The sequence below is a fragment of the Leucoraja erinacea genome, chromosome 12 (assembly GCF_028641065.1).
Source record: "Leucoraja erinacea ecotype New England chromosome 12, Leri_hhj_1, whole genome shotgun sequence".
NCBI classification, from domain to species: domain Eukaryota; kingdom Metazoa; phylum Chordata; class Chondrichthyes; order Rajiformes; family Rajidae; genus Leucoraja; species Leucoraja erinaceus.
Window position 1 is genome coordinate 21,169,510 of NC_073388.1, and position 27,219 is coordinate 21,196,728.

At 41.1% G+C, this 27,219-nt stretch overlaps 1 protein-coding gene across 7 annotated transcripts in view; it reads left to right on the plus strand.

Annotated features, from left to right (window-relative positions):
• The window catches only part of LOC129702145 (BCL-6 corepressor-like protein 1), a 177,319-nt gene that overhangs the window by 90,053 nt on the left and 60,047 nt on the right, over positions 1–27,219 (plus strand). For 5 of the 7 annotated variants that reach the window (XM_055643751.1, XM_055643752.1, XM_055643753.1 and 2 more), the window contains one exon: positions 4,205–4,338. In XM_055643751.1, coding sequence (XP_055499726.1) covers positions 4,205–4,338 — 134 coding nt within the window. Of the gene's footprint in view, positions 1–4,203; positions 4,339–12,763; positions 12,816–27,219 lie in introns of those variants that run through there. The other 2 variants (XM_055643756.1, XM_055643758.1) reach the window with 2 other exon arrangements.

The following is a 27,219-nucleotide window of genomic DNA, read 5'->3' on the forward strand; positions in this document are numbered from 1 at the left end:
ATTGATCTGTCACTCACTGAAAAGAAGACCTTTTTCGTCAAATTCTAGTTAACTTTGATGCTATTTATTAGAAAACATTGGATATAAAATAATGTATTATACTATTCACGTGTTCACACTATTCAAACTTTAAGGGAAGTACTGTACTTTATTTTCAGAAGCCTGTCCCCTGGTGGTTGAATAGAAAATCAAACATTCTTGTTTCATTGCAGAAACAAGGAACTGTAGATGCTGGTTTATATTTAAAAAAAGACAAAAAGTGGTGGAGTAACTCAACAGGTCAGGCAGCATCCTGGAGAACATGGATAGATTATATTTTGGGTCAGGATCCTTAGTCTGAAGATGGGTCCAAATCGGAAATGTCATCTATCCATATTCTCCAGTGATGCTGCCTGACCCGCTGAGTTACTCGAGCACTTTTTGTCTTTTTTAAAAAATGCTTGATTCATTGTCCCAAGAGTGGAAATACTCCTGTCCAATCCTGGATGTAAGATCAGAAATCTTACTAATGGATTTCTATGATGGAAATCCATACCATGTGAATTTTTGTTTATACTCACCATTGTGGGTTGCAAACACCTTACCTGATTTTGAGATCAAGAACTCCTGTGTGATAGCTGAAATACATGTGGTTAGAAATTAACTACTGGAAGCTCTAAACTGTTAATGCATAATCTGACTGTGAAAATCCCATCTAAAAGCTATGTTGTATTAAAATGTTTGACTATTTCCAGATTATAGGTAAAGCACAAGATGAACGAAAATAAGTTGATTGAACCGTTGTATAATTCACACATCATTGGTTAATGATGTAGAGTTTATTTGTTGGAGGATATGTCTAAAATGGTTGTTTTTTTTACTGTCTTCGTGAAATTAATTCTGGTTCAAATTCAGGAGCCATGTTCTTTTTTGTGTTTCAGCCTTTTGCATTTGCCAGCTTTTATTCTATGATTTACTTTCCAGAATGCTGCTATTTTTACCTTTATTTTTAAACACTTTTGACAGAAAATATTTATATCTCAAATATATGGCATTAATTAAGCATAGCATTTGCATAGTCCTGATGCAGGGTTTTGATCCGAAATGTCGACAGTTCCGTCCCTCCTCCCCACAGATGCTGCATGACCCACTGAGCTCTTCCAGCAGTTTTTTTGATTTTTCCCCTCATTTTCACCAATTGCAATCTCTTATGACTCTAGTATATGTTTTGGTTGACTCTAGTTTGAGAATGCAGTATAATGTGGATAAATGTGAGGTTATCCACTTTGGTGGCAAAAACAGGAAAGTAGACTATTATCTGAATGGTGGCCGATTAGGAAAAGGGGAGATGCAACGAGACCTGGGTGTCATGGTACACCAGTCATAAAGTAGGCATGCAGGTGCAGCAGGCAGTGAAGAAAGCGAATGGTATGTTAGCATTCATAGCAAAAGGATTTGAGTATAGGAGCAGAGAGGTTCTACTGCAGTTGTACAGGGTCTTCGTGAGACCACACCTGGAGTATTGCGTACAGTTTTGGTCTCCTAATCTGAGGAAAGACATTCTTGCCCTAGAGGGAGTACAGAGAAGGTTCACCAGACTGATTCCTGGGATGTCAGGACTTTCATATGAAGAAAGACTGGATAGACTTGGCTTGTACTGGCTATAATTTAGAAGATTGAGGGGGGATCTTATAGAAACTTACAAAATTCTTAAGGGGTTGGACAGGCTAGATGCAGGAAGATTGTTTCCGATGTTGGGGAAGCCCAGAAGAAGGGGTCACAGTTTAAGGATAAGGGGGAAATCTTTTAGGACCAAGATGAGAAAAACATTTTTCACACAAGAGAGTAGTGAATCTCTGGAATTCTCTGCCACAGAATGTAGTTGAGGCCAGTTCATTGGCTATATTTAAGAGGGAGTTAGATGTGGCTCTTGTGGCTAAAGGGATCAGGGGGTATGGAGAGAAGGCAGGTGCAGGATACTGAGTTGGATGATCAGCCATGATCATATTGAATGGCGGTGCAGGCTCGAAGGGCTGAATGGCCTTCTCCTGCACCTATTTTCTATGTTTCTATGTTTCTATTACTTTTCTATTAATAAACTGGAAACAATATCAAAATAACAAATCTAATAAATTGTTATTCAAACATAAGACTTCAACATAAAGGGAAACACATTCTTATATTAAAAGATACAGAAAATAGGCAATGGATTAGTTAGCAAATAGGAAAGAGTGTTTTTATTTTGGGCAAGTATACAACAAATACAAAAGAAGCTCTTTGTACAGAATATTGACCTACGTTTTACCTTTGAAGATGTTGTTTGGTATACTTTGTGTATTCAATAATTCTTTCCTTTTGTTGTTATTTCTTGCATTTAAGCTTTTCCTTTCTGAGAACTTAGTAATTTTTATTCAGACACCGTTTTACCATTTTCAGCTATTCGAGTGCATGATCAACAGTGCAACAAATCACTTGTTAGCAAAATTACCAATGTGCTTTGATTGGCTCATTATTCATGAATGATCTGTAATGCAACCAGCCCAATTCTTGCATAATTTTAGGGTACAGTTATTGGCACTACTATTGTTAACAATTAGTTTAATTGCTACTCAACAATCTTTTAATATTTTCTATTTATTGTAATAATTTTAGATGCAGAACATTGGTAGAATTTTATTATGAGTACTTACATATGTTATCGTGCATTTATGCAGACAGTTTTCTTTGATTGCTGGCACCAGTCATCAATGGAAATGTTTAGGATACGAGTCGTACTGATATCTTGACATTCCGTTTTGGTGGAATATTGAGGGATGAGTAAAATCAGCAGCCAACATTCTGATTTGTATAGCCATGTAACCCTAGATTAATTTCTAGCCCACTGCTTTTTCAAATGTTTTGCATAGAAAGCTGTTTAGTGCTTTATATCTTAATTGGGTGTTACCTACATTAGGAATATGTTGCTGTATATTTTCTTGGGCTGGCAGTGTACTTTGCCAACCAAAATGTTACAGCCTTACATCGGCCTTGCTGAAACAATGAGGTCAATGTTTCCACAGAAAGATGTAATTGTATTGGAGAAGGTGTAACATTTATTTACTAAATTATTTCCTACATGGCAGCTGTCCTACATGGGAAAAATAAGCATATTTGTTTACTGGAATATCTATGAATAAAAGGTAATTCCTATTGAGGCAAAGTTATGAGAAGTAATGGCAGGGTAGGTGCTGAAGGGCTATTTCCTCAGGTCTTTGTCCATTCTGACAGTCACAGGATCACTAGATTTTGGCAAGAGCCAATACTTTGGATAATTGATCAATAAACATGTGACATTATCTCCTTTAGGATGCACATTGTTCATTGAAAATCCCTTGGTCTGCACTCAGAAACTAGATATAATGGCTTGCAGAGATCATTTCACTTAGAGGGAGACTGGTTTGTGAGATGGACTGGGCTGCTTCCATAACTCTGCAATTTCTTATGGTCTTGGGCTGAGCATTGGCCAAACCAAGTTTGTCTATCCTGATAGGATGCTTTCTATGGTGCACTTGTAGAAATTGGTAAGAGTTATGGAGACATGCCAAATATCATTCATCTTTCTGCGGAAGTAGAGCTTTGGTGTGCTTTCTTTGCCATAGCATCAATGAGGTTGGAGAAAGTCAAATTGTTTTTTTTAATTTTTATTTTTATTTTTTTTTTTAATTAGAAGTACGGTAAGTTACAATCCTACATAACACATATATCTTAATACATTTTTTGTACTGCTTCATTTTTTTTGAGCTTTAAGAAAAAGGTAGAAGTAAGGAAAGTAAAGAAAGTGCAAGAGAGTCGTGAAGTGCAAGAGTGTTGGAAAAGAAAGCCCTTAGGAAAGAAGTTAGAGAAGGAAGTAAAGTGAGAAAATAGACCCTAGAAATTCAATCGCTCTATTTCATTAAACTCCGCAGCTACATGATCAGTCTTTTTTTTTTTTTTACCTCCCGTTTGGTCACTATTGCACCTCATACTAATAGGTCCACATAAAAACTGGCTAGGATAATATATTTAACTTCACATGAAAATAATATGTTAATCTGTTTCTCCTATGGTCAAACATGGATAGGGACTAAATTATTCAAATAGTCAGAGCTACATGATCAGGTGTTTAGAATTTTGGCAACTACTATTACAAAAAAATATATATTTTACAAGTACGTGCAGTTATTAATGTTAATATTTTATCCATCAGGTTGGAGCAGTGAAGGAGTGGAACTATTCTAATTGGTCTTCACCTGTCATGCTTGCCACAGCCTCGTTGTACAACGGCATTCACGATTGGACACAAACTGACTCTATACGGATGTGTGGCATTAAGGAAGATAGGTGAGTGAAAAGGCAAAAAATGAATAAAAATAGTGACTGGTTGAACCCACTTTTCATGGTTTGCGCAAATCTATGGAATTACAGCAAAAGATATAATACTGGAAATAAAAATGGCCAAAGAACCTAATGTACACAATCCTTTTGCCAACAATTTGACTATTTCTCATTAATCATCCATCTTTTCCCTCAGAAGCTGTAACTTGCACTACTTTATAATATATAGCTTAAGGCACTCCACAGAAGTCTAAGGGATAATTCAGAAGCTACAACTTGATCCATGTTATAAAATGTAGTTTAAGGCACTTTACAGAGGTCCGATTATTGTTAATGAGGCAAAAGTGGAATAATCAATCACATGTCCAAAGTGAGGTCAAAGAGATGCAGTTTTGAGAATGGAAGGAGATAAGACAAGCTTATCAGCTGATGGAGCAGGGATATGTGTTGCAATATATCAGAATAGATCAGAAGTGTTGGAGGCTGTTGTCAACTATCTTGAAGGTTGCAGAGGGACCAATGAATGGGATTCACAATTACCGAAACTTAGTCATTCATAATGTTTTGGGTGAAATCAATATTGGATAGATGGAAACTCAGAGGTAGCAAACAGTCTGCATTAATCTAGGAGGTGAAAACATTCAAGAACTTTGACGTGAGAAAGGGGTTTGAAGTTTGACAGAGATGGGAAGAATTGGATTTTTAACACCAGAAGATAGTGTTTTGAATAAGAAACATATAATCAGAGGAGAAACATTCCTTTAAAAAGGCTTTTGGCATTTTGGCATCAGTCAGTATTGAGTATATTGGTTGAGAGTCATGTTGCTGTCATGTTGGTGAGACCGCATTTAGAATATTGTGTTCAGTTCTGGGCACCATGTTATAGGAAAGATATTGTCAAGCTTGAAAGTGATCAGAAAAGATTTATGAGGATGTTGCCAGGATTAGAGGGTGTGAGCTATAGGGAGAGGTTGAGTAGGCTGGGTCACTCTTCCATGGAGTGCAGGAGGATGATGGGAGATCTTACAAAATCATGAGAGGAATAGATCGGGTAGATGTACAGTCTTTTGCCCAGAGTAGGGGAATCGAGGACCAGTGGACATAGGTTCAAGGTGAAGAGAAAAAGATTTAATAGGAATCCGAGGGGTAACATTTTCACAAAGGGTGGTGGGTGTATGGAACAAGCTGCTCGAGGAGGTAGTTTAGGCTGGGAATATCCCATTGTTTAAGAAACAGTTAGACAAGTACATGGATAGGACAGGTTTGGAGGGATATGGACTATGCGCAGGCAAGTGGACAAGGGTAGCTGGGAGATTGTTGGTCGGTGTGGGTGAGTTGGGCCGAGGGGCCTGTTTCCACACTGTATTACTCTATGACTCTATGACTCAATAACCAAAAAAGCACATTGTTGGTAATTGAGAAAGCAGGAGGTGGTTCTTGTGTAGTTTTCCTCACTTGGTAATGATCTAGGGGTAAATTAAGGTTAAAGTAAAGCAAGTCTCATGTTCAGGGCAATGGCCATATAGTATAAGAATTAAATTATGGCTTGGTATGAAAGGAATGGGGGAAGCAGCACTGGGAGCAGAAAGTTTATTTTAGTGTCCACGAAAGTTTATGAATATATCCCAAAGAGGATGTGGGGTGGGGTGGGGTGCGGGAGACAATGATGACAATATAAAGAAAAATTTTTTTGCACTTTACGTCATTGTGGAATTGTGAGCCGGGATGAATAGTTTTAACCCATATTTTATTTTTGTGTTGGAAATTTACTAAAGGGCCTGTCCTACTTATGCGACTTTTTTGGCGACGGCCAGCATCTGTCATAGGTCTTTGCAGGTCGGCAAAAATTTTCAACATGTTGAAAATTCAGCGGCGACCAGAAAGACGCTACGACTCTTTGGGTGACTGAGGAGACTACTCACGACCATACAGGCGACACCCTGGCGACATGTCGCAGGGTGAAGCCTGTATGGTCGTGAGTAGTTCCCCAAAGAGTCGTACCTTGTTCTGGTCGCCGCTGGATTTTCAACATGTTGAAAATTTTCAGTGACCTGCAACGACCTATGACAGGTGCCGGCAGTTGCCGAAAAAGTCACGTAAGTGGGACAGGCCCTTAAGGATCACAGTGGTGTCTATTCGTTGATTTGAAAGAAGTTGCAATTGTAAATATCTTGTTAATACTTTTTGCCTTTGCACAATAAATATAAATGGATGTAAGGTGCTGAGGGTGTACTGTACTACTGGTGATGTCTTTGGGTTATGACCTTATTCTGCTGCATTGTTTACTCCTCGAAGTGCACGTTAAATGTGCCAGTGTGGGGGAGTTTTCTCTAGTATTCTGGCTAATAGTTTTCCTTTATTCAGCATCATCAAAGATCTTGTTAGTTTACTAGGTTATTATTACATTGATGATTGTTGCAACTTTGCTGTGCATAAATTGACTACCATATTTCTTTCATTACGTTAATAATACATTTCAAAAATCCTTAGTTAGGCTTCAAGTGCTTTGGGTTGTTCTGAATATATTGAACGGCACTATAAAACTACATCTATCTTTCTAAAAAAAAACAGAGGAGTGGATGCATTCCTGGGACAGGAATCATCAAAACATAAAAGTGACTGTACTGATAAGATTTGCTGAAAGTTGTGTTAAAAGGCTGGAAATACAAATGTCTTTCCTCATTCGTATAATTCTGCTTAGATGCAACAGGAGGTTGGAGGAATGCAAATGTCACATTTCCTTACAAAGTAAGCATGAGAGATAAATGTGGCAACTACACATCGTGAACCTGGTGGAGATGGTGAAACCTTTTGAGACGATAGATAAGGGTAAAGTTAATTTGTTAAAGGCAAATTTTGTTTGGCTAACTTGATTTGAGTTCTTTTTTTGAAATGGCAGTGAGGATTGATGAGAGTTGTGCCGTTATCGTTCTTTTTTGAACCTGAGATATGTTTGATAAAGAATCATATAATGGTCATGTTAGTAAAATTGAATTCAGGTGGCTGCCTGGATGTGAGTGCAGTTATGAAATAGAAAACGGACTGTGGTGCAAAATGGTTGTTTTTTGGAACATCAAGAAGTGCACAGTTGCACAAGACCCACTGAATCTATGCAGATATTTGTTGCGCGATCCAGTTTCATACAATAACTTTACAAATTAATTTCGCTCAAGCACCTGTCTACTTCCATTTTGAAAGCCCTGATTAACTGTTTTCACAGATGCAGGAATTGGTAAGCTTCCATAGATTTGTTTTTTCAAGAACAGGTGCAGGCAAGTCTAGCACCTATTGCTCATCCCTTCTTGGGATGGTGAGCCATCTTCCTGAACAGCTGTGTGTGAAATAACTCCCATTATGCTGTTGGGTGGTGAGTTCCAGGATTTATTCAGGACTTGCAATATATTTTCAAGTTGACTTGGAGGAGAACTTACAGGTGATGGCGTTTCCATACATCCGCAATCCGTCTCCTTCTGGTCATAGAGGTCACAGGATTGAGAGGTTTTGAATGTTATTTCAGTGCATCCAATTCAGGAGTTAGACTGTGGGCCTATCACCTGAAATGGATAACTGGAAGAAGAATATGGAAACGTTTAAAAATAGACCATATGAAAGGGAGAGGTAAGGATTGGGGTACATTCAGCACTGTATTGGAGAAAGAGATGAGTGACGAGGTTTTGTGTAACACTGAAACAAAGAATATTCCACATTCACAAAGTAACAGACATAGGAAAACCTTTTACATTGAGAATGTGGGAATACTTGAAAGAGAAGCTGTTCAGTGTGAGAACAGGACTAAGGGAGGGAGGTGGGGTTGGAGGACTGCTATTTACACTGTTATGGTGGGATATCATGCAGAGGTATTTTGACACAATAGGCCTTTTAGCTATCAAGTCCATGCTAGTTCACAGAGCAACCTCTTTTTGCATAACCAATTCTCCCTATTTTTGCATCAGCCCCCCATAGATTCTACCCAGCATCAGTTTGCCAGGCATGTTATCTACTAAATTATGGGACGCGTGAAGTAACCAGAACACCTGAAGAATGAACAGTTGAAGGTGACAATGAGTTGGTTGCCTCCATAACGTTTGGGACAAAGACCCATCATTTATTTATTTGCCACTGTACTCCACAAATTGAAATTTGTAATAGAAAAAAAAATCACATGTGATTAAAGTGCACATTGTCAGATTTTAATAAAGGCCATTTTTATACATTTTGGTTTCACCATGTAGAAATTACAGCTGTGTTTATACATAGTCCCCCCCCCCCCCCCCCCCCCCCCCCCCCCCCCATTTCATGGTACCATAATGTTTGGCACACATGGCTTCACAGGTTTGTAATTGCACAGGTGCGTAATAATTGCCTCCTTAATGCAGGTATGACAGCTCTCAGCACCTAGTCTTTTCTCCAGTCTTTCCATCACCTTTATTGCCGTTTATCAACATGAGGACCAAAGTTGTGCCAATGAAAGTCAAAGAAGCCATTGTGAGACTAAGAAACAAGAATAAAACTGTTAGAAACATCATCCAAACTTTAGGCTTATCAAAATCAACTGTTTGGAACATCATTAAGAAGAAAGAGAGCACTGTTGAGTTTACTAATCACAAAGGACTGGCAGGCCAAGGGACACCTCCACAGCTGATGACAGAAGAATTCTCTATAATAAAGGAAAATCCCTGTCCGACAGATCAGAAACACTCTTCAGGAGTCAGGTGTGGGTTTGTCAATGACCACTGTCCGCAGAATACTTCATGAACACAAATACAGAGGCTAGACTGCAAGATGCAAACCACTGGTTAGCTGAAAAAATAGGATGGCCGGGTTACAGTTTGCCAAGAAGTACTTAAAAGAGCATCCACAGTTCTGGAAAAAGGTCTGATGGGCAGATGAGACCAAGATTAACTTGTATCAGAGTGATGGCAAGAGCAAAATATGGAGGAGAGAAGGAACTGCCCAAGATCCAAAGCATACCACCTCATCTGTGAAACACGGTTGTGGGGGTGTTATGTCCTGGGCATATATTGCTGCTGAAGGTACTGGCTCACTTATCTTCATTGATGATACAACTGCTGATGGTAGTAGCATAATGAATTCTGAAGTTTATAGACACATCCTATCTGCTCAAGTTCAATCAAATGTCTCAAAACTCATTGGCTGGTGTTTCAATCTACAGCAAGACAATGATCCCAAACATACTGCTAAAGCAAAAAAAGAGTTTATAAAAGCTAAACAATGGTCAATTCTTGAATGGCCAAGTCAATCACCCGACCTGAACCCAATTGAGCATGCCTTTTATATGCTGAAGAGAAAACTGAAGGGGACTAGCCCCCAAAACACGCATAAGCTAAAGATGGCCGCAATTTCATCCAGCAACTGGTGATGTCCATGAATCGCAGACTTCAAGCAGTCATTGCATGCAAAGGATATGCAACAGAATACTAAACATGATTGCTTTCATTTACATGACATTGCTGTGTCCCAAACATTATGGTGCCCTGAAATGGGGGAACTATGTATAAACACTGCTGTAATTTCTACATGGTGAAACCAAAATGGATAAAAATGGCCTTTATTAAAATCTGACAATGTTCACTTTAACCACATGTGATATTTTTCTATTATAAATCTCAAATTGTGGAGTACAGAGGCAAATAAATAAATGATGGGTCTTTATTCCAAACATTACGGAGGGCACTGTATATAGCACAGGTTGAGATGATGTCAACTTAGATAGATATGCTTGTGAATCTTGGAAGAGGTGGAAGTGGACTTTTGTGATTAAGGGATTTTTGATGCTGTAAGACATGGAGGACTATCTCCAAAGGAAAGAAATCAATAACTTTGTCTGAAAAACAATGTTCTACTGTTTGCTGGAAATATCATAATTTAGAGGAATGTGTGTAGAGGATCAAATGGTGACATTTAGTTGTTGCATTTAGAGGTCAAACATAAACAGCCCACATTAGTCAGTAGGTTTAACAACAATGTTGGGTGTGGTCCTTTGTTAATATTGCACCTCTGTTTCCAGGTACAGGTACTTGTGGTTGAACGTGAGAATTTTCAACTGGAAGTAGAAAAGCGTTCAGGAGATTTTATAATACAGAGGGTTGTTGGAGCAGGGGAACTGAGGCTGAAAAGCTAGATAAATAAGAGAAATTGAACCAGGAGAGCTGGATAAATAAGAGAGGCAGGAGAAAAGATAAGGCTAATAAGAATGAGCAGGGAGCCACCATACAATTGAAATAAAGTATATATTGGGCAGATAGATCGTTGCAGCATTGTAAATTTCCATGATATGGGTCAGTGTAGTCATTGCCCTCCCTGTGTATTTCTGTCTGGTCTGTACTTGAACGGGAGTAGGAATAACAGACTATAGATCTGCTAGATAAGCAAATAATGTAACTGGCAGACAAAAGGATTTCAGTCGCATTGCATGTCAAAACAGACCGGAAGGTTTAACAGAGGAGGGTATTTAAAAGAGTTCAATTCCTCATACTGATTTAAATTTAAGGCGTTGTACAATGGCGCAGCTAGTAGAGCTGAGCATAGCTCTGATAACTTGGGTTCATTACTGACCTCTGGTATTATCTGTTACTAGACCAAGTGCAGACCCGTTGGGTCTGGTCCCCCAACGCAGTATTCCATCACTCACCTGTTCCCCCAACGCAAGCCGTTCCCCCAATGCAATATTCCACCACTTTCTCTCTCCTTTGCTTTCCCCCTCTCCTCTCCTCTCCTGCCTCCTCCTCCTTTCCTCCCCTCCCCCCCCCCCCCTGCACAGGGGGAGACAGGGCGGCCACGGCCGGACAGCGCAGACCCCGGGGGGAGAGTGGGGGATGTCCCGAGGGATCCGCTCCTTCGGCGCTTACTGTCTGAGTGTCCCTTGGTGCTCGGGTTCAGACCGCTCAGTCACTCTCCAGCCCCGGGCAGTTGTGGGCCGGGACTTGCCCTCAATCCGCTGGCACGCTGCTCTTTCACAAGTCAGTCACGAACAACATTTGTATCTTCTCTCTGTCTGTGAGCAGCAGTGATGTTGCCGTTTTTTACCAGGTACGAGCGTACATGTTGCGTGTGTGGTACTCCAGAAAGCTTGAGCTATTCAATATTTCACGCCCTTTGACCTTGTGACCTTCCGTGCAACCCCCCTATTTAAATGCCACCCTCCCCCTGATGTTACTCGAAGCTGGTGCCCGACCCCCCCACCCCCCCCATTGCGGGACATTGTGACGTCACTTTGGAAGCGGGTTGAAAGATTTTCAGTTTAAAAACTTGGTTTTGGGTACTTGTAAAATGCTGTAACTTGTGAAATATAACATGTAATGTGAAGTGAAGCAGTTTATTTTGTTGACGGGGTTAATGCGATTAATAATGTGTGGAAATTTATGCGGTATCTCGTGGTGTTTTGACAAAGGTAGAAAGACACAGACGACACACACACGTATACATACAAGATGAGACTTTTAATGGTATATATAGATTGAGTTTCTTTGCTGTACTTGTAATCATATGGATTTCTTCTGTTTGCTCTGCTATCTCCCACATTCCAAAGACAGTGAAATTGGTAGATTAAATGGCCACTGCAATTGCTCCCACCATGTAGATGAGTGATAGATTACTTGATTGATAGATACAGTATGGAAATGTGCCCTTCAGCCCATCAAGCCCATGCTGACCACCAATCACCCCTTTACACAAGTTCTATGTTATCCCACTTTCGCAACCACTCCTTGCACACTTGGGGCTATTTACAGAGGCAATTGATCTACAAACATGCATGTCTTTGCGATATTGGAGGAAGCCTGAGCACTCGGAGGAAATCCTTGCCATCACAAGGAGAGTGAGTGAACTCCACCCAGACAGTGCCTTAGGTCAGGATCGAACCCGTGCCTCTGGAACTGTGAGGCAGCAGGTTTACAAGTTGTGCCACTGTGTCTACAGGAGAATGATAGGAATGTGGGGAGAATAAAATGGATCCAGTAGACATGGAGGGACCAAAGGACTTGTTTCCATGCTGAATTACATGCTGCATGTTTCCATGCTATTTGACTATGACATTCATTTGCGCATCAGAATGTCACATTTCCATAAAGTTGATGATGGGATTGCAGCATACTATTTGTCTGAATTCTAGAATCACATATACTGAAAATGGAATTTAGATTGATCATCAAAATGATTCTGATGATGATTCTAAACTTCAGTGGCATTTTGTTTTTCATTGTGGGATGTAATTGGAGTGAAATAGGGGAGTAATTGAAATTATAGCATTCAAAATTATCACGGTGCTAATGTAATATTGCATATATTAGGCATTAAGACATGTGTATGCAATAGCTGTTTTATGTTGGCGGATTTTATATTAGTTAAAGTTTTCAAGTCCACTGAGGATTTTAAGCAACTTACATGAAAATATTCTTTTTTTCCCCCACAGGAGAACTATTTTGCATGGAAAACACCTTAATAGTTGCTTCTCATAGCATAAGGTGAAACATAATTTTCTTTATGAATAACAAGCTAAATATAGTATAGTATGATTATAGATTCTCTGGTGTAAATATTTGCTAATCCAGAGAATGTGATTATATATGTCTGTCTGCATGTGTACTATTTTAAATACGCAGCAATTTATTAAAAATTTTAAAAGGGGAAATTTGGTGCTCCAGAAAGACAAGTACGTAGAAACTTCATTCAGCGAATAAATAAATTAAACAGATTAGAAAGAATAACATTTGAAACTAAGTGAATGCTGACATGTGATCACAGCCTCGACAGTAATTCAGACATTAACATCAATATCATCCTCATTGGCTGAAAAGAGAAAATAAAATTATGTGGTTCCAGGTTTTGATTAATGTTCTGCATTGAAACTATGTACTTCAAGACCCTGGAGCCTTCTATATTCAAACAACACGCTGATAATGACTTGTATGGTGTATGAGTGTGTAATCAATAGAGAAAGGCATCAGAGAATATTATAATACTTACAACCTGTACAAAAGAAGTGGAAAACTGGAACATATAAGTTGGGTGATCTTATATGTTTGTTCAAGTGCATTTAATTATTTTATTCATCGCATAAATTTTAAAGTTTACAAGCATTGAGTGTAAATATGTGATGGTTTTTAAACTAGTTTCTTAAATTCTCCAGAGATCTTCATAATTATTTGAAATATAGATTTACTACTTAATTGAAATGTCAGTTTTGTTCATGCAAGTGCTGTCTTTTTAAACTAATCCTTAACTTTGTGAAATTTGAAATATTTAAGCTGATTATATAACACGCCATGTTTAGGACAGTGAAACAAGTTTAAAGGGATGTGGGGAATTTATAGAATTTCTGCAGTTTCCCGTATTTGTGTAACTGGCATTATTTCATAATCTTTTATTTCCAATAATCATCCTGTGTCATTGTGTAAATTATTTCAGAGAAAAAAGCTGTTTTGGGTCTTTAAGGGATTAACAAAACCTACAAAAATTGGCAGCTTCGAGCAATCACTCTGACATTGTCGCCAATTACCAATGAAGAGAAAAAAATATACATTTATTTGTTTTTTCTACATGCATGGAATGTCATTTAAAATTATATTGCATTAAGGACAAAGGCAATGATTCTTTCTATTGAAGGAAGGTCTTCCACATATTCAATTTGACATGGTGTGCACTTATCATTAATACTCTTCAAGAACAGAAAGCTTTATGATTTTTTTACTCTTTGATGAGATGTGGGAATTGCTGGCAAGGTCGCCTTTATGCCATCTGAACTTGGTGACTTGGTGGTCTATTTAGTTGCCAGACTTCTGTACCTAGCTATCTGTGCGTACACTGCAAATGTGCATGCCATGTCCATTTTCAAATGTATATTTCCTTATGGCATAGAAAGTTATTCAATCCATGAAATCCATCCACACACTCAAAGCAATCCCATCATCCCTCTTGTTTCCCTGCTCTCTGCTCGCACATGCGCAATAACACACCTCTGCTTCTCCCACCATTCACCCACAACAGGTATAATTTATAGTAACCAGACACTTTTGAAAAATATAAAAGTGGATAAGTCTCCAGGTCATGACAGGATATTTCCTAGGACATTGAGGGAAGTTAGTGTAGAAATAGCAGGGGCTATGACAGAAATATTAGAAACGGGAATAGTGCCGGAGGATTGCCGTACTGCGCATGTTGTTCCATTGTTTAAAAAGGGTTCTCAGAGTAAACCTAGCAATTATAGACCTGTTAGTTTGACGTCAGTGGTGGGCAAATTAATGGGAAGGATACTTGGAGATAATATATATAAGCATCTGGATAAATAGGGTCTGATTAGGAACAGTCAACATGGATTTGTGCCTGGAAGGTCATGTTTGAATTTTTTGAAGAGGTTACTCGGGAAATTGATGAGGGTAATGCAGTGGATGTTGTCTATATGGACTTCAGTAAGGCCTTTGACAAGGTTCCTCATGGAAGGTTGGTTAAGAAGGTTCAATTGTTGGGTATTAATGGTGGAGTAGCAAGATGGATTCAACAGTGGCTGAATGGGAGATGCCAGCGAGTAATGGTGGATGGCTGTTTGTCAGGTTGGAGGCCGGTGACTAGTGGGGTGCCACAGGGATCTGTGTTGGGTCCACTGTTGTTTGTCATGTACATCAATGATCTGGATGATGGTGTGGTAAATTGGATTAGTAAGTACGCAGATGATACTAAGATAGGTGGTGTTGTGGATAATAAAGTAGATTTTCAAAGTCTACAGAGAGATTTAGGCCATTTGGAAGAGTGGGCTGAAAGATGGCAGATGGAGTTTAATGCTGATAAATGTGAGGTGCTACATCTTGGCAGGACAAATCAAAATAGGACGTACATGATAAATGGTAGCGAGTTGAGGAATGCAGTTGAACAGAGGGATCTAGGAATAACTGTGCACAGTTCCCTGAAGGTGGAATCTCATGTAGATAGGGTGGTAAAGAAAGCTTTTGGTGTGCTGGCCTTTATAAATCAGAGCATTGAGTATAGAAGTTGGGTGTAATGTTAAAATTGTACAAGGCATTGGTGAGGTCAATTTTGGTTGCCTAATTATAGGAAGGATGTCAACAAAATAGAGCGAGTACAGAGGAGATTTACTAGAATGTTGCCTGGGTTTCAGCAACTAAGTTACAGAGAAAGATTGAACAAGTTAGGTCTTTATTCTTTGGAGCGCAGAAGGTTAAGGGGGGACGATAGAGGTCTTTAAAATGATGAGAGGGATAGACAGAGTTGATGTGGATAAGCTTTTCCCATTGAGAGTAGGGAAGATTCAAACACGAGGACATGACTTGAGAATTAAGGGACAGAAGTTTAGGGGTAACATGAGGGGGAACTTCTTTACTCAGAGAGTGGTAGCTGTGTGGAATGAGCTTCCAGTGGAAGTGGTGGAGGCAGGTTTGATTTTATAATTTAAAAATAAATTGGATAGATATATGGACGGGAAAGGAATGGAGGGTTATGGTCTGAGTGCAGGTAGATGGGACTAGGGTAGAATAAGTGTTCGGCACGGACTAGAAGGGCCGAGTTGGCCTGTTTCCGTGCTGTAATTGTTATATGGTTATATGCTCTACCCACGAGCACATTCTGGGGATGTGAAAATAAACCGTGAAAATAAACCGGAACACCTGGAGGAAACCCATGCTGTCACTCCAGAAAGACAGCCCATGTTTTCAAAAACTCTGCGGCCCCTTGCATGTCATTTCTACAGTGTTGTGCTGATAACCAGCGCTTGTGAGTGAATAATTGAATGGACCTGGTATGGGCATGGTGGCCATACCTTCATCACAACTGCTTCCTATCCTACCTCAACATTTTCACTCATTACCTCTCGCGCTGCAATTGTCACCTTCCTTACCAATGTGATTGAATGTTGTCCTTGTGTAATATATCATACCTGTTCACCTCTGCCATCATGATTGTCCTCTGCCATCATATCCACCTTTGATTGTCTCTCTTGCCGTCCCTTGATGAAAGAAAGCAAATGCAATATTTCGAGAGGGCTTGCAAAGAAAATCAGGGATGTAATGCTGAGGCTCTATGAAGGTGCTGGTCAGGCCGTATTTGGAATATTATGAGCAATTTTGGGCACCATATCTGAGGAAAGATGTGCTGGCCCTGGAGAAGGTCCAGAGGAGGTTTACAAGAATGATCCCAGGAATGAGTAGGTTAGCATATGATGGCTCTGGGCCTAGATTCGCTGGAGTTTAGAAGAATGAGGGGGGACCTAGGACTAGTGGTCTTAGCCATGAATTAAAGGACATTATTTTTGGAAGAAGAGGAAGAATTTCTTTAGTCAGAGGGTGGTGAATCTGTGGAATTATTTGCCACAGAAGGCTGTGGAGGCCACGTCAGTGGATATATTTAAGGCAGAGATGAATAGATTCTTGATTAATACAGGTGTCGGAGGCGATGGGGAGAAGGCAGGAGAATGGGGTTAGGAGGGAGAGATAGATCAGCCACGATTGAATGACGGAGTACACTTAATGGGTCGAATGGCCTAATTCTGCTCCTTTCACATGATCTTATGATCGTGACCAAACTAATCATTAGTTCAAATGTTTTGTTCCATCAGTTTTGGGCCTTGCCCAAATTATATGGCTTGCTAAGTCAAGTGAAGAGAGTTTATTGTCATGTGTCCCAGATAGGACAATTAAATTCTTGCTTGCTGCAGCACAACAGAGTATTGTAGGCGTAAATACAGAACAGATCAGTGTGTCCATATACAATAGAAAATATATATGCCCACATAAATAAACAGATAAAGTGTAATTGGCTGTTATAGTTCAGAGTTTGTTTGGTTGTGTTTAATAGTCTGATGGCTATGGAGAAGAAGCTGTTCCTGAAACTGGGTGTTGCAGATTTCAGGGTCCTGTACCGTCTATCTGATGGCAGCGGAAAGACGAGTGTGTGGCAGGATGGTGTGGGTCCTTGATGATGTTGGCAGTCTTTTTGAGGCAACGACTGTGATAAATCCCCTCGATGGTAGGGAGGTCAGAGCCGATGATGGACTGGGCAGTGTTTACAACTTTTTGCAGCCTTTTCCACTCCTGGACGCTCAAGTTGCCGAACCAAGCCACGATGCAACTGGTCAGCATGCTCTTTACTGTGCACCTGTAGAAGTTCGAGAGAGTCCTCCTTGACATACCAACTCTCCGTAATCTCAGGAAGCTGATGTGCCTTCTTTATAATTGCATCAGTGTGCTGGGACCAGGATAGATCTTCGGAAATATGCACGCCCAGGAATTTGAAGTTCTTGACATTTTCCACCATCGACCCGTTGATATAAACGGGACTGTGGGTCCCCATCCTACCCCTTCCAAAGTCCACAATCAGTTCCTTGGTTTTGCTGGTGTTGAGAGCCAGGTTATTGTGCTGGCACCATTTGGTCAATCGGTCGATCTCACTTCTATACTCTGACTCGTCACCATCAGTGATACGTCCCACAACAGTGGTGTCGTCAGTGAACTTGATGATGGAGTTTGCACTGTCTGGCTACACAGTCATGAGTATAGAGTGAGTACAGCAGGGGGCTGAGCACGCAGCCTTGAGGTGCTCCCGTGCTGATTGTTATAGAGGATGACACATTTCCACCAATACGGACAGACTGTGGTCCGTTTTGGCCTTTTTGGTGGCCTTACCAAAGTCGTACCAGGACTTCTTGTAGACTTCTGTATCTCCAGACCCGAATGCCCGGGATCTGGTCTTCAGAAGAATGCGGATCTCATGGTTCATCCAGGGGCTCCTGGTTAGGAAACACTCGGAAGGTTTATGTTGGGATGCAGTCCTCCACACATTTCTTTATGAAGTCTGTAGCGACTGTGGCATATTTATTCAGGTCTGTTGCTGAGTCCCTGAACATTGCCCAGTCTACTGACTCCAAACAGTCCTGGAGTTGTTCCTCATTTCCCCTCATCCCCAGCACTCCCACTCCCTACTCTTCACCCTCCCTCTCTCCTTCCCCTCTCCTCCTCCCCTCCCCAATCCCTCCCTTACCTCTCCCTCCCTCTTCTTTCCCCTACTCTCAGTCACCCCCTCCTTCCCTCCATAACTGCTCTCACCTCACTAACCCCCCCCCCCCCCCATATCCCCCACCTCCCCCACTCCACCTCCCCTATACCCCCCCCCACTATCCCTCCTCACCTCCCCCACTCCCTCCATCCTCCCTCAATCCCCCCTTCTCCCTCCTCACCTCCCCAGGATCTCGAGGATGTCGCTCCTTTCCCTCCTTGCGTGCCCAGACCAGCAGCGCTGCCGTCCTCAGAGCCAGGCTCGGCGCCCAGGCCCCGTAAGGTGCCCGTAGCCTCAGCGCCAAGGCGGCAGATCCCTGCGTGCCTGGAGCAACAGTAAAATGGAAGAAATCTTACCCGTGTCGCCGTTGTGAAAAAAAGATGGTGACCTCAATTCTCGAAAGGCCCCAATCGCGCAGGCGCGGCTGAGGACCCGTAGGGTGCCCTTTGTGATGCCAGTAAAGATGCGCACGGGAACCCTCCCCCAACTGCGCATGCGCGGGTGTGGGCGCTGTTTTAAGTTAATTTAAGTTTTAAAACGTGAATAACTTTTAAAATATACCAGTAATCAGATCAAAACTTGTTTCATTTACATCACAGGACAATGGTGAGTAAGGTGGGCCAAACATTGTAGCGCTATCGTGTACCGTATTTGCGCAAATATAGCTACAAACAAACAAACAAGATGAAAGTTTTAGTAATATATAGATATAGATGAGAGTTTTAGTAATAGATAGATAGATAGTAATAGATAGATAGATAGATAGATAGATAGATAGATAGATGCATGGGTAAGGTCAGGTACTGGTACAGTGAAAATGGTGCTTGTAACAGCATCACAGAATAGTCAATACACAACATAAATTCTACGAGTTAGCGAAAAGATAGTGCAAGAAAGAACACATTAGTGCAAAATGCAATTAGAAATCAAGGCCATGGTAATACATAAGGTGGTCTGCAGTGTCCATTCTCGAGGTAGAATTAGGGTTGTGCAGTTTGGTTCAAGAACCTGATGGTTGTAGAAAAGTTATTGTTTCTGACCTGATGTTGAATTTCAGGCTTCTACTTGATGGCAGCAGTGAGAAGAGGGTTTTACCCAAAGATGGGGATTCTTGATGATGGATGTTACCTTTTTGAGGCAGCGCACCATATAGATGCATTTGATGGTTGCGAGGCTTGTGCCCATTTGCTCTCTCTGATTGCAATCTATATAGTTTTAGTAATCACTATTATTTTAATATTGTGTATAACCTTTTACAACTTGTTTCTGTCCATTGATGCAACCATCACTCTCTGCAGCCTTTTACATTCCTGTTTGTGGATTTGCCATACCCGGCCATGATAATTTCCACAGTGTTTCTTTAGAAATTAGAGCATTCATTGACATGCTGTCTCTTTAAACTTCTAAGAAAAAATAAATGCAATGTACAGAGTGCAAGACAAAATGAGTTAATGTTTCAGGTCTTAGCAGATCTGTTAACTCAAAGTTTCAAGGTCAGTTTATTGTCACATGTACCAATTAAGGTACAGTGAAATGTGAGTTACCAAACAGCCATACTAAGTGAAAAGCTACAAGACACACAGCCACATAAAATAAAAGTTAACATAAACATCCACTACAGTGGCACCCCTATTGCTCACTGTGATGGAAGGTAACAATGTCCAATCTTCGTCCTCTTTATTCTCCCGCGGTTCAGGCTGTCAAACCATCTGCAGTCAGGGCCATCAAAGCTCCCGCATCTGGCGATCCAAATCCCTTGCGTCGAGGTGATCGTAACTCCCTCGTCGAGACTCTCAGCGGCTTGGAGCTCCCGAATCGGTTTCTTACCAGGGACCAGGGGCTCCAGGCCCACGGTTGGAGCTCTCCACAGTCGATCCCCGGCAAAGGGTAAGTGTGAAGCAGTTGAAGCGCTGGGTCGGTCTCCAGGAAAGGCTGCGTGGTCCACGATGTTAGGCCGCAGTGGGGACGGAGATACGATACGGAAGAAAAATCGCCTCTCTGTCGAGGTAAGAGATTGAAAAAAGTTTCCCCCAGGCCCCCAACATAAAATAAATAAAGGAACACTAAAACATACTCTTTAACACGTAGTTAAAATAACAAAAACAGAAGAAAGGACAAATGGTCTACAAATGCTGATTGACAGGTGATTATTTAAGCAGTTTCTGAGTCTCTTTCTTCTCTTGTATCAGTGTTCATCCAGCTGGCTTATCGTGCAAAACTAGTGGCATCTATTCTCTATTTCCAAGATTTCTGCTTGGTTGTTCCGATGAAAATGATATCTAATTTTAATCATCTAGCAATTATTGTTGAAAAGCTACAGGTGTTTTTCAATTCTGGTTGTTTGATTTCTAAGTTTTCACTTTAACATTTTATACTCTTCAGGGTACATGTGCATGAAATATGAATCTACTATAATGTAGAGCGTACCACTTTCCATCAATAGGAATATACTGTTTCAAAATACCCATTATGCCTTTAGGCCACGTTTTTCAAGTCATGCATGTTTACCTAATGAAACAATCCTTTCAGAAATCAAGGAACAGTTGTATGGAGTTTAATTATTCTGTGATCTAAGTTAGAAGTTTGGATTCATGAGTAGGCGAGTGAAGAATATGTTGTAACCATGCCATGATGCAAAATAATGTTATATTTTCTCTATAATCATAAATACATATTGTGTAAAAAAGTCAATACATTGGGAGATGAAAATTCAACTATATAAAGATAATTTTGTTATTTTTATGCAACCAGAAATGTAAGGCATAAAACAAATTAGACAAACATTATTTTTAGATTGGAAGTTGATTTTAGAGTAACATGCTTTAAATCTGTTGTTTGGTTGTAATAAGAACATTTGTTTGGCTAATACTTTAAATTGTTGAATTGACTGCTGAATAGTGTGCATCTTTCTACTGTGAAAGTACACGCACATTTCCCATTATTGCCTTAAACGGGTGTTGATTCATTCAAATAGAGAGGTTAAGCAACTCTTTCAACAAGCAGCATGGTGGCGCAGCAGTAGACTTGCAGCACTGGAGACCCAGGTTTGATCCCGACTACAGGTGCTGTCTGTACGGAGTTTGTACGTTCTCCCTGTGACCTGCATGGGTTTTCTCTGAGATCTTTGGTTTCCTCCCACACTCCAAAGGTTTGTAGGTTAATTGGCTTGGTATAAGTGTAAATTGTCCCTGATGTGTGTAGGATAGTGCTAATGTGCGGGGATCGCTGGTCGGTGCGGACTCCGTGGGCAGAAGGGCCTTTTTTTGTGCTGTATCTCTAAACTAAATTAAACTTATCAGAAAATCAAAATTAAAGTGAACATTTCTCAGCTAAATTTATAAAATATGAAGGGGTTCTTTGATCTAGGATGTCAAACATCACTCGTTTAGTTAGCTTGAGGTAGAAAATGTACTGCGATCACATGCACAAATCCATCTATTTGACCTAGTGCTGAATGCTAGTTCTTACTTTTCCTCCTCCTCCTCAACAGCTGCTGGCAAAAGCTGATCTCACATTATTAGCTGGTTGTGAGGCCATCATTATCATTCATGGATTTGAAGATTAGCTGCATTGAGTGTTACAAGGCTCTGCCAGAATGTTCTTGGCAGCAACATCACTGATTTAGCAAATTGAAAGGGACCCCTTTAGAGAGGGGGGGGAGGGGTAGAAGGAGACAGAAGGGGGGAACAAGGGGAGGAGAGACGGGGGGAGAAGGAGTGGAGACACTTTTAAGAAGAAGTATAATAAAGTTTAGCGGGCATTTTACCTACCAGTAGGTCTTACTTGATCCTGAAAGCTCCAATGAGCCAATCAAAATATCCGGTCAATGAAGGAAATTGCCTACGGCTGCCCTCGACTGCCTGTAACTAAATAGTGACCCCGCTCCACCGCACTACGAGTTAAAAAGAGCCATGCCGACCAAATTTTATTCTCGGAAAAATTTTCAACATGCTGAAAATTTTTCCGCGACCTAGCTGAGGCCACAAGTATTCGGGAACTTCCCTCGAGCATGAAGGAGAGTTCCAGCGACCTCATCGGACCTCCTAGGACCACGTGTCGACCGTGCTGCGAGTTTGAAGGTCGAAGACACTCTTCTAAACTCGCAGATTAGGTCACCCAAGTGGGACAGCCCCTTAAGGATATTCTGCTCTAGTGGTAAGCCTCAGAGAGCAGCCAAAGAACCAGGCTGTGAAAGAACAGCCTTATTTTCACATTTAGTCACTTTTGATTAGGTTTGCTGGCACTGAATGTCAAAATGCTTTTACATGTTCAGAGAGTGAACTCTCTTCTGGTTGCAAATTTGCAAGGCAAATGTTGATTTCTCGGGTGATGACTAGAGGTAATCTGCAACACGTGAAGCCTGTATTCCTTGAAAATCCTTGCTCTATCCACTATTGCTCCCATCAAGATAAATGTCACTTTTCCTTAAGTAGAGAATGATGGGGCGATATGTTCCAAATTAAACATACTGTGATGTATCATACCCTGGGGAAGGTGATAAGGAACAGTAATTAATACCACCATGACCTTTGCTGCCTCCAGTAATGTGACTTTTCTTAGCTTGGTCTGTAACCGTCCAACACTTGCAACAGCAATTATCTGTTCATTTTTTAATTCGTTGAGGTACAATTGGAAAAGCTGTTGTGACAATGCTCAGTATGAAGGGACCATCACCTGTTCATCCTCCATCATCTATCCTCGCCCCTACAAGTTTCCATGCTCTACCAGCCAAATCTCATTCTTTTGATGGTACTGAGAGAAACTATCACCAAACCGTCACTTTTGTCTAGCAGAAACAGGTTTGGCCTGAAGCCTGGAAAAATGGACAAAAATGTCATTTCTACATTGACATTTCTTGCGTTCAGGAACAGTGATGAGAATCAGAACATTTCCTCATCTAACCCAAAACACAAAAACCTAGAAATAGTGAGGAATCAAGAGCCCAGTGGAATGAGTAAATTTAGTATTAATAAAGAAATGGCACCAAAGAAAATCAGGAGCATAAAAGCTGAATTCTATGATCAAAGTACATAGAGATAATGGATGCATTTAATTTTATATCCAGGAACTGATGAGACTTAGATTTGGTCCTTGTGAATTAGAAGGCAGCAAATGTAACTGACATGCGAGAAAGGAATGAGTTAAAAAAAAATGGCAACTAGAACGTTGCAGTCTCTTGTTGGCTGTTAGAGCACGAATCTTATTGTGATTTCTGTTAGTATAATTTTATGATTTTTAAATCATGTTTGACAAATTAATAATTTTTAGGTATGTAGTGGAATTGGTAATGTAAAATTTGTAGATTTTGGGCCTGTCCCACTTGGCTGTCTTTCGCGTGCCATTTACGCGACCTGCTAGCGTGTGGGTAGCGCTTGAGTAGCGCGGGGACGGGTTCATGGAGTGGCGTGGAGGAGTGTGGACTTCGTCCTGAACTAAATCTTTGCGCAACACCAGCCTGTCGCGTAACTGACGGCCAAAGTGGGACAGGCCCAAGACCCTGGCTTTGTGAGGTTGGTTATGGTGCATATCAACGCCTACCTCAACAAGAGCCTCGACCCACTACAATGACCGTCACAACAGGTCAAGGGAGGATAGTTCAAGGTAGTCAAGATGGGAGGGAATACATCGAAGTCCCTCACCCTGAGCACAGGATCGCCCCAGGGTTGCATCCTCAGCCCCCTATTGTACTCCCTGTACACACATGACTGTGTGGCTAGGTTCAGCTCCAATTCAATAATTAAGTTTGCTGATGACACTGTGGTGGTGGGCCTGATCTCAGACAATGATGAGAGGGCCTACCGGGAGGAGGTGGCTGATCTAGCACTCTGGTGCCAGGAGAACAGCCTCCTCTTGAACATCAAAAAAACGAAGGAGCTGATCATGGACTTTAGGAGGGCACATCATCCGAGGACGTACACTCCACTGAGTATAAATGGGGATCCTGTGGATAGGGTGAACTGTTTTAAATATCTGGGAGTCCACATCTCTGAGGATATGACATGGTCATCACACGCCTCAGCACTGGTGAGTAAGGCAAGGCAGCGCCTTTACCACCTCAGGCAATTGAGGAAATTCAGAGTGTCTCCGAGGATCCTCCAGTGCTTCTACGCAGCGGCGGTGGAAAGCATCTTGTCCGGGAACATTACCATCTGGTTCGGGAATTGCTCTGCCAAGGACAAGAAGGCTCTGCAGAGAGTAGTGCGTTTGGCCGAACGCACTATGGGAACTTCACTCACCCCCCTGCAGGAACTATACAACAGGAGGTGCAACTCCAGAGCAAACAAAATCATGAGAGACCTCTTCCACCCCTGCAACGGACTGTTCCAGCCGCTACGGTCAGGCAAACGCCTCCGTTGCCACGCAGTGAGAACGGAGAGGTTGAGAAAGGAGTTTCTTCCCAGAGGCAATTCGGACTGTAAACGCCTTTCTCACCAGGGACTAACTGTACAGAACGTTCTTCCTTCTATTATTTATTATGTAAAATAATATGTGTGTTATGATTGTGTTTATAATTTGTTTGGTTGTTTTGTTGTTCCGCGAGCATTGCCACTTTCATTTCACTGCACATCTCGTATGTGTATGTGACAAATAAACTTGACTTGACTTGACTTGACTTGATACGACCTCACTGGCTCTCCACTCCACACTGGACCTCTTGGACAATAAAAACTCTTACGTCAGGCTGTTTATAGACTACAACTCGGTGTTCAATACTGTCATCCCCTCCAAGCTGGTTACCAACCCACCATCCTCATCTTTAGACACCCTGTGCGTAGGGGAGAGAGTAGGGCCGAGGATGTCCTGGGCCTTGGCAAGCTGGCCATCATGGCGCCAAGCTGAAGAGGGCTCTGCCTGAGCAAGCTGCCTGCCCCTTTTCTGGGGTTACTTCCATGCTTGGGTGGTGTGAGAGAAGGACTACGCGCTGTCCACGGGCGCACTGGGGGATTTCCGGAACCGCTGGGCACCGCGGAGACCTCCTTGACAAGGAGTATAATAGTTTATTTAGTATATTTGTTTGTCATATTATGGTGATGGATTCTTTTTTGCTTTATTGTATTATAAATATATATATATATTTTTTTTTGATAAAAAAAAAAAGCTGGTTACTGGGTCTTTGCGCATCCCTCTGCAATTGGATCCTCGACCTCCTCATCCACAGACCACAGTCTGTTCGAATTGGCAGAAATATTTCTTCCTCATTATCAATCAGTACAGGAGCACCTCAAGGCTGCGTGCTCAGCCCCCTGCTCTACACACTCTATACTCATGACTGTAGCCGGACACAGTGCGAACTCCATCTTCAAGTTCGCCGACGACACCACCATTGTTAGATGAATTACAGACAGTGATGAGTCAGAGTATAGAAGTGAGATCTTGACCAAATGGTGCCAGCACAACAACCTGGCTCTCAATATCAGTAAAAACAAAGAACTGATTGTGGACTTTGGAAGAGGAAAGATGAGGACCCACAATCCTGTTTATATCAACGGGACGATGGTGAACAGGGACAAAAACTTCAAATTCCTGGGCATGCATATTTCCGAAGATCTTTCCTGGACTCAGCACACTGATGCAATTATAAATAAAGCACATCAACGTCTCTACTTCCTGAGATGATTACGGAGATTTGGGATGTCAGAGTGGATTCTCTTGAACTTCTACAGGTGTACAGTAGAGAGCACATTGACTGGTTGTATCATGGCCTGGTTTGGCAACTTGAACTCTCAGGAGCGGAAAAGACTGCAAAAAGTCGTGAACACTGCCCATCGCCAGCTCTGACCTCCCCATCATTGAAAGGATTTATCGGAGTCACTGCCTCAAAAAGCTGCCAGCATCATCAAAGAGCCACACCATCCTGGCCACATATTTCACCCCTGTCATCGGGAAGAAGGTACAGGAGCCTGAAAACTGTAACGACATTTTTTTTCTCTCGTTTAACATATTGTTTACAGTGTACTATGTTTACATATTCTGTTGTGCTGCAGCAAGTAAGAATTTCATTGTTCTATCTGGGACATGACAATAAAACACACTTGACTCTTGACTGTTTTCCTTGGTTTGGTATCTGGAATTAGAAGCATAATCACATTAAGGAATTATCCATTTAGAACTGAGGTTAAATAAATGTCTTTGTTCAATAAGTTGCAAATATTTCACACCTAGATTAAAACAATATTCAATATTTAATTAATTTTATTTAACATTGTATTAAAATATGTTTGGGCATTAAATAAATTGAGTGTTAAAGAGGACAGTGTGTGGAGTGATGTTAAATAAACCATAATATTATTGAATGGTCCAGCAAACCGAGTGATACATTCATGCTTCTGTTCTGTTCTTAAAGCACAAGGAGAGGAGGAGAACTTGTTTGTGACTATTTCTGAATGAATCCTGCCATTCCATAAATTAGATTAGGTAATTCAGACTACAATTTCACTTATTTGATACGTAGCTTGGAAAGTAGTTCAAGTTGTTCCGAGGAATGCCATTGGTGGTCGTTCTCAAAGTTTTTAGTGTTTGGTGTCATTTAACGTAGTCCATCTGCACCTGGTTCCAGTCCAAAGTTGAAAATTTGATTTAATCACCATTCTTTGAATTCCAGTGCCTCTCCTGCACCACACTCTCATTATGTCGCTGCCCCCCATGATTAACAAGATCTTACCCTCCACCCTCCACTTCTTCCAACTTCCACCTGCTTTAGAATCCCCTGGGCATCCCCATTTTCCTCAGTCCACTTTATAAACTTGGTCTATTTTTGTCCATGTGTTACATTGCATGCTAAGGAAAATGCACAATGACCATTAAGTCGTGCCAAGGCTTGAGCTCAAATTGTGACTGAATTTCGCAATTTTCCCATGACAGAACTTT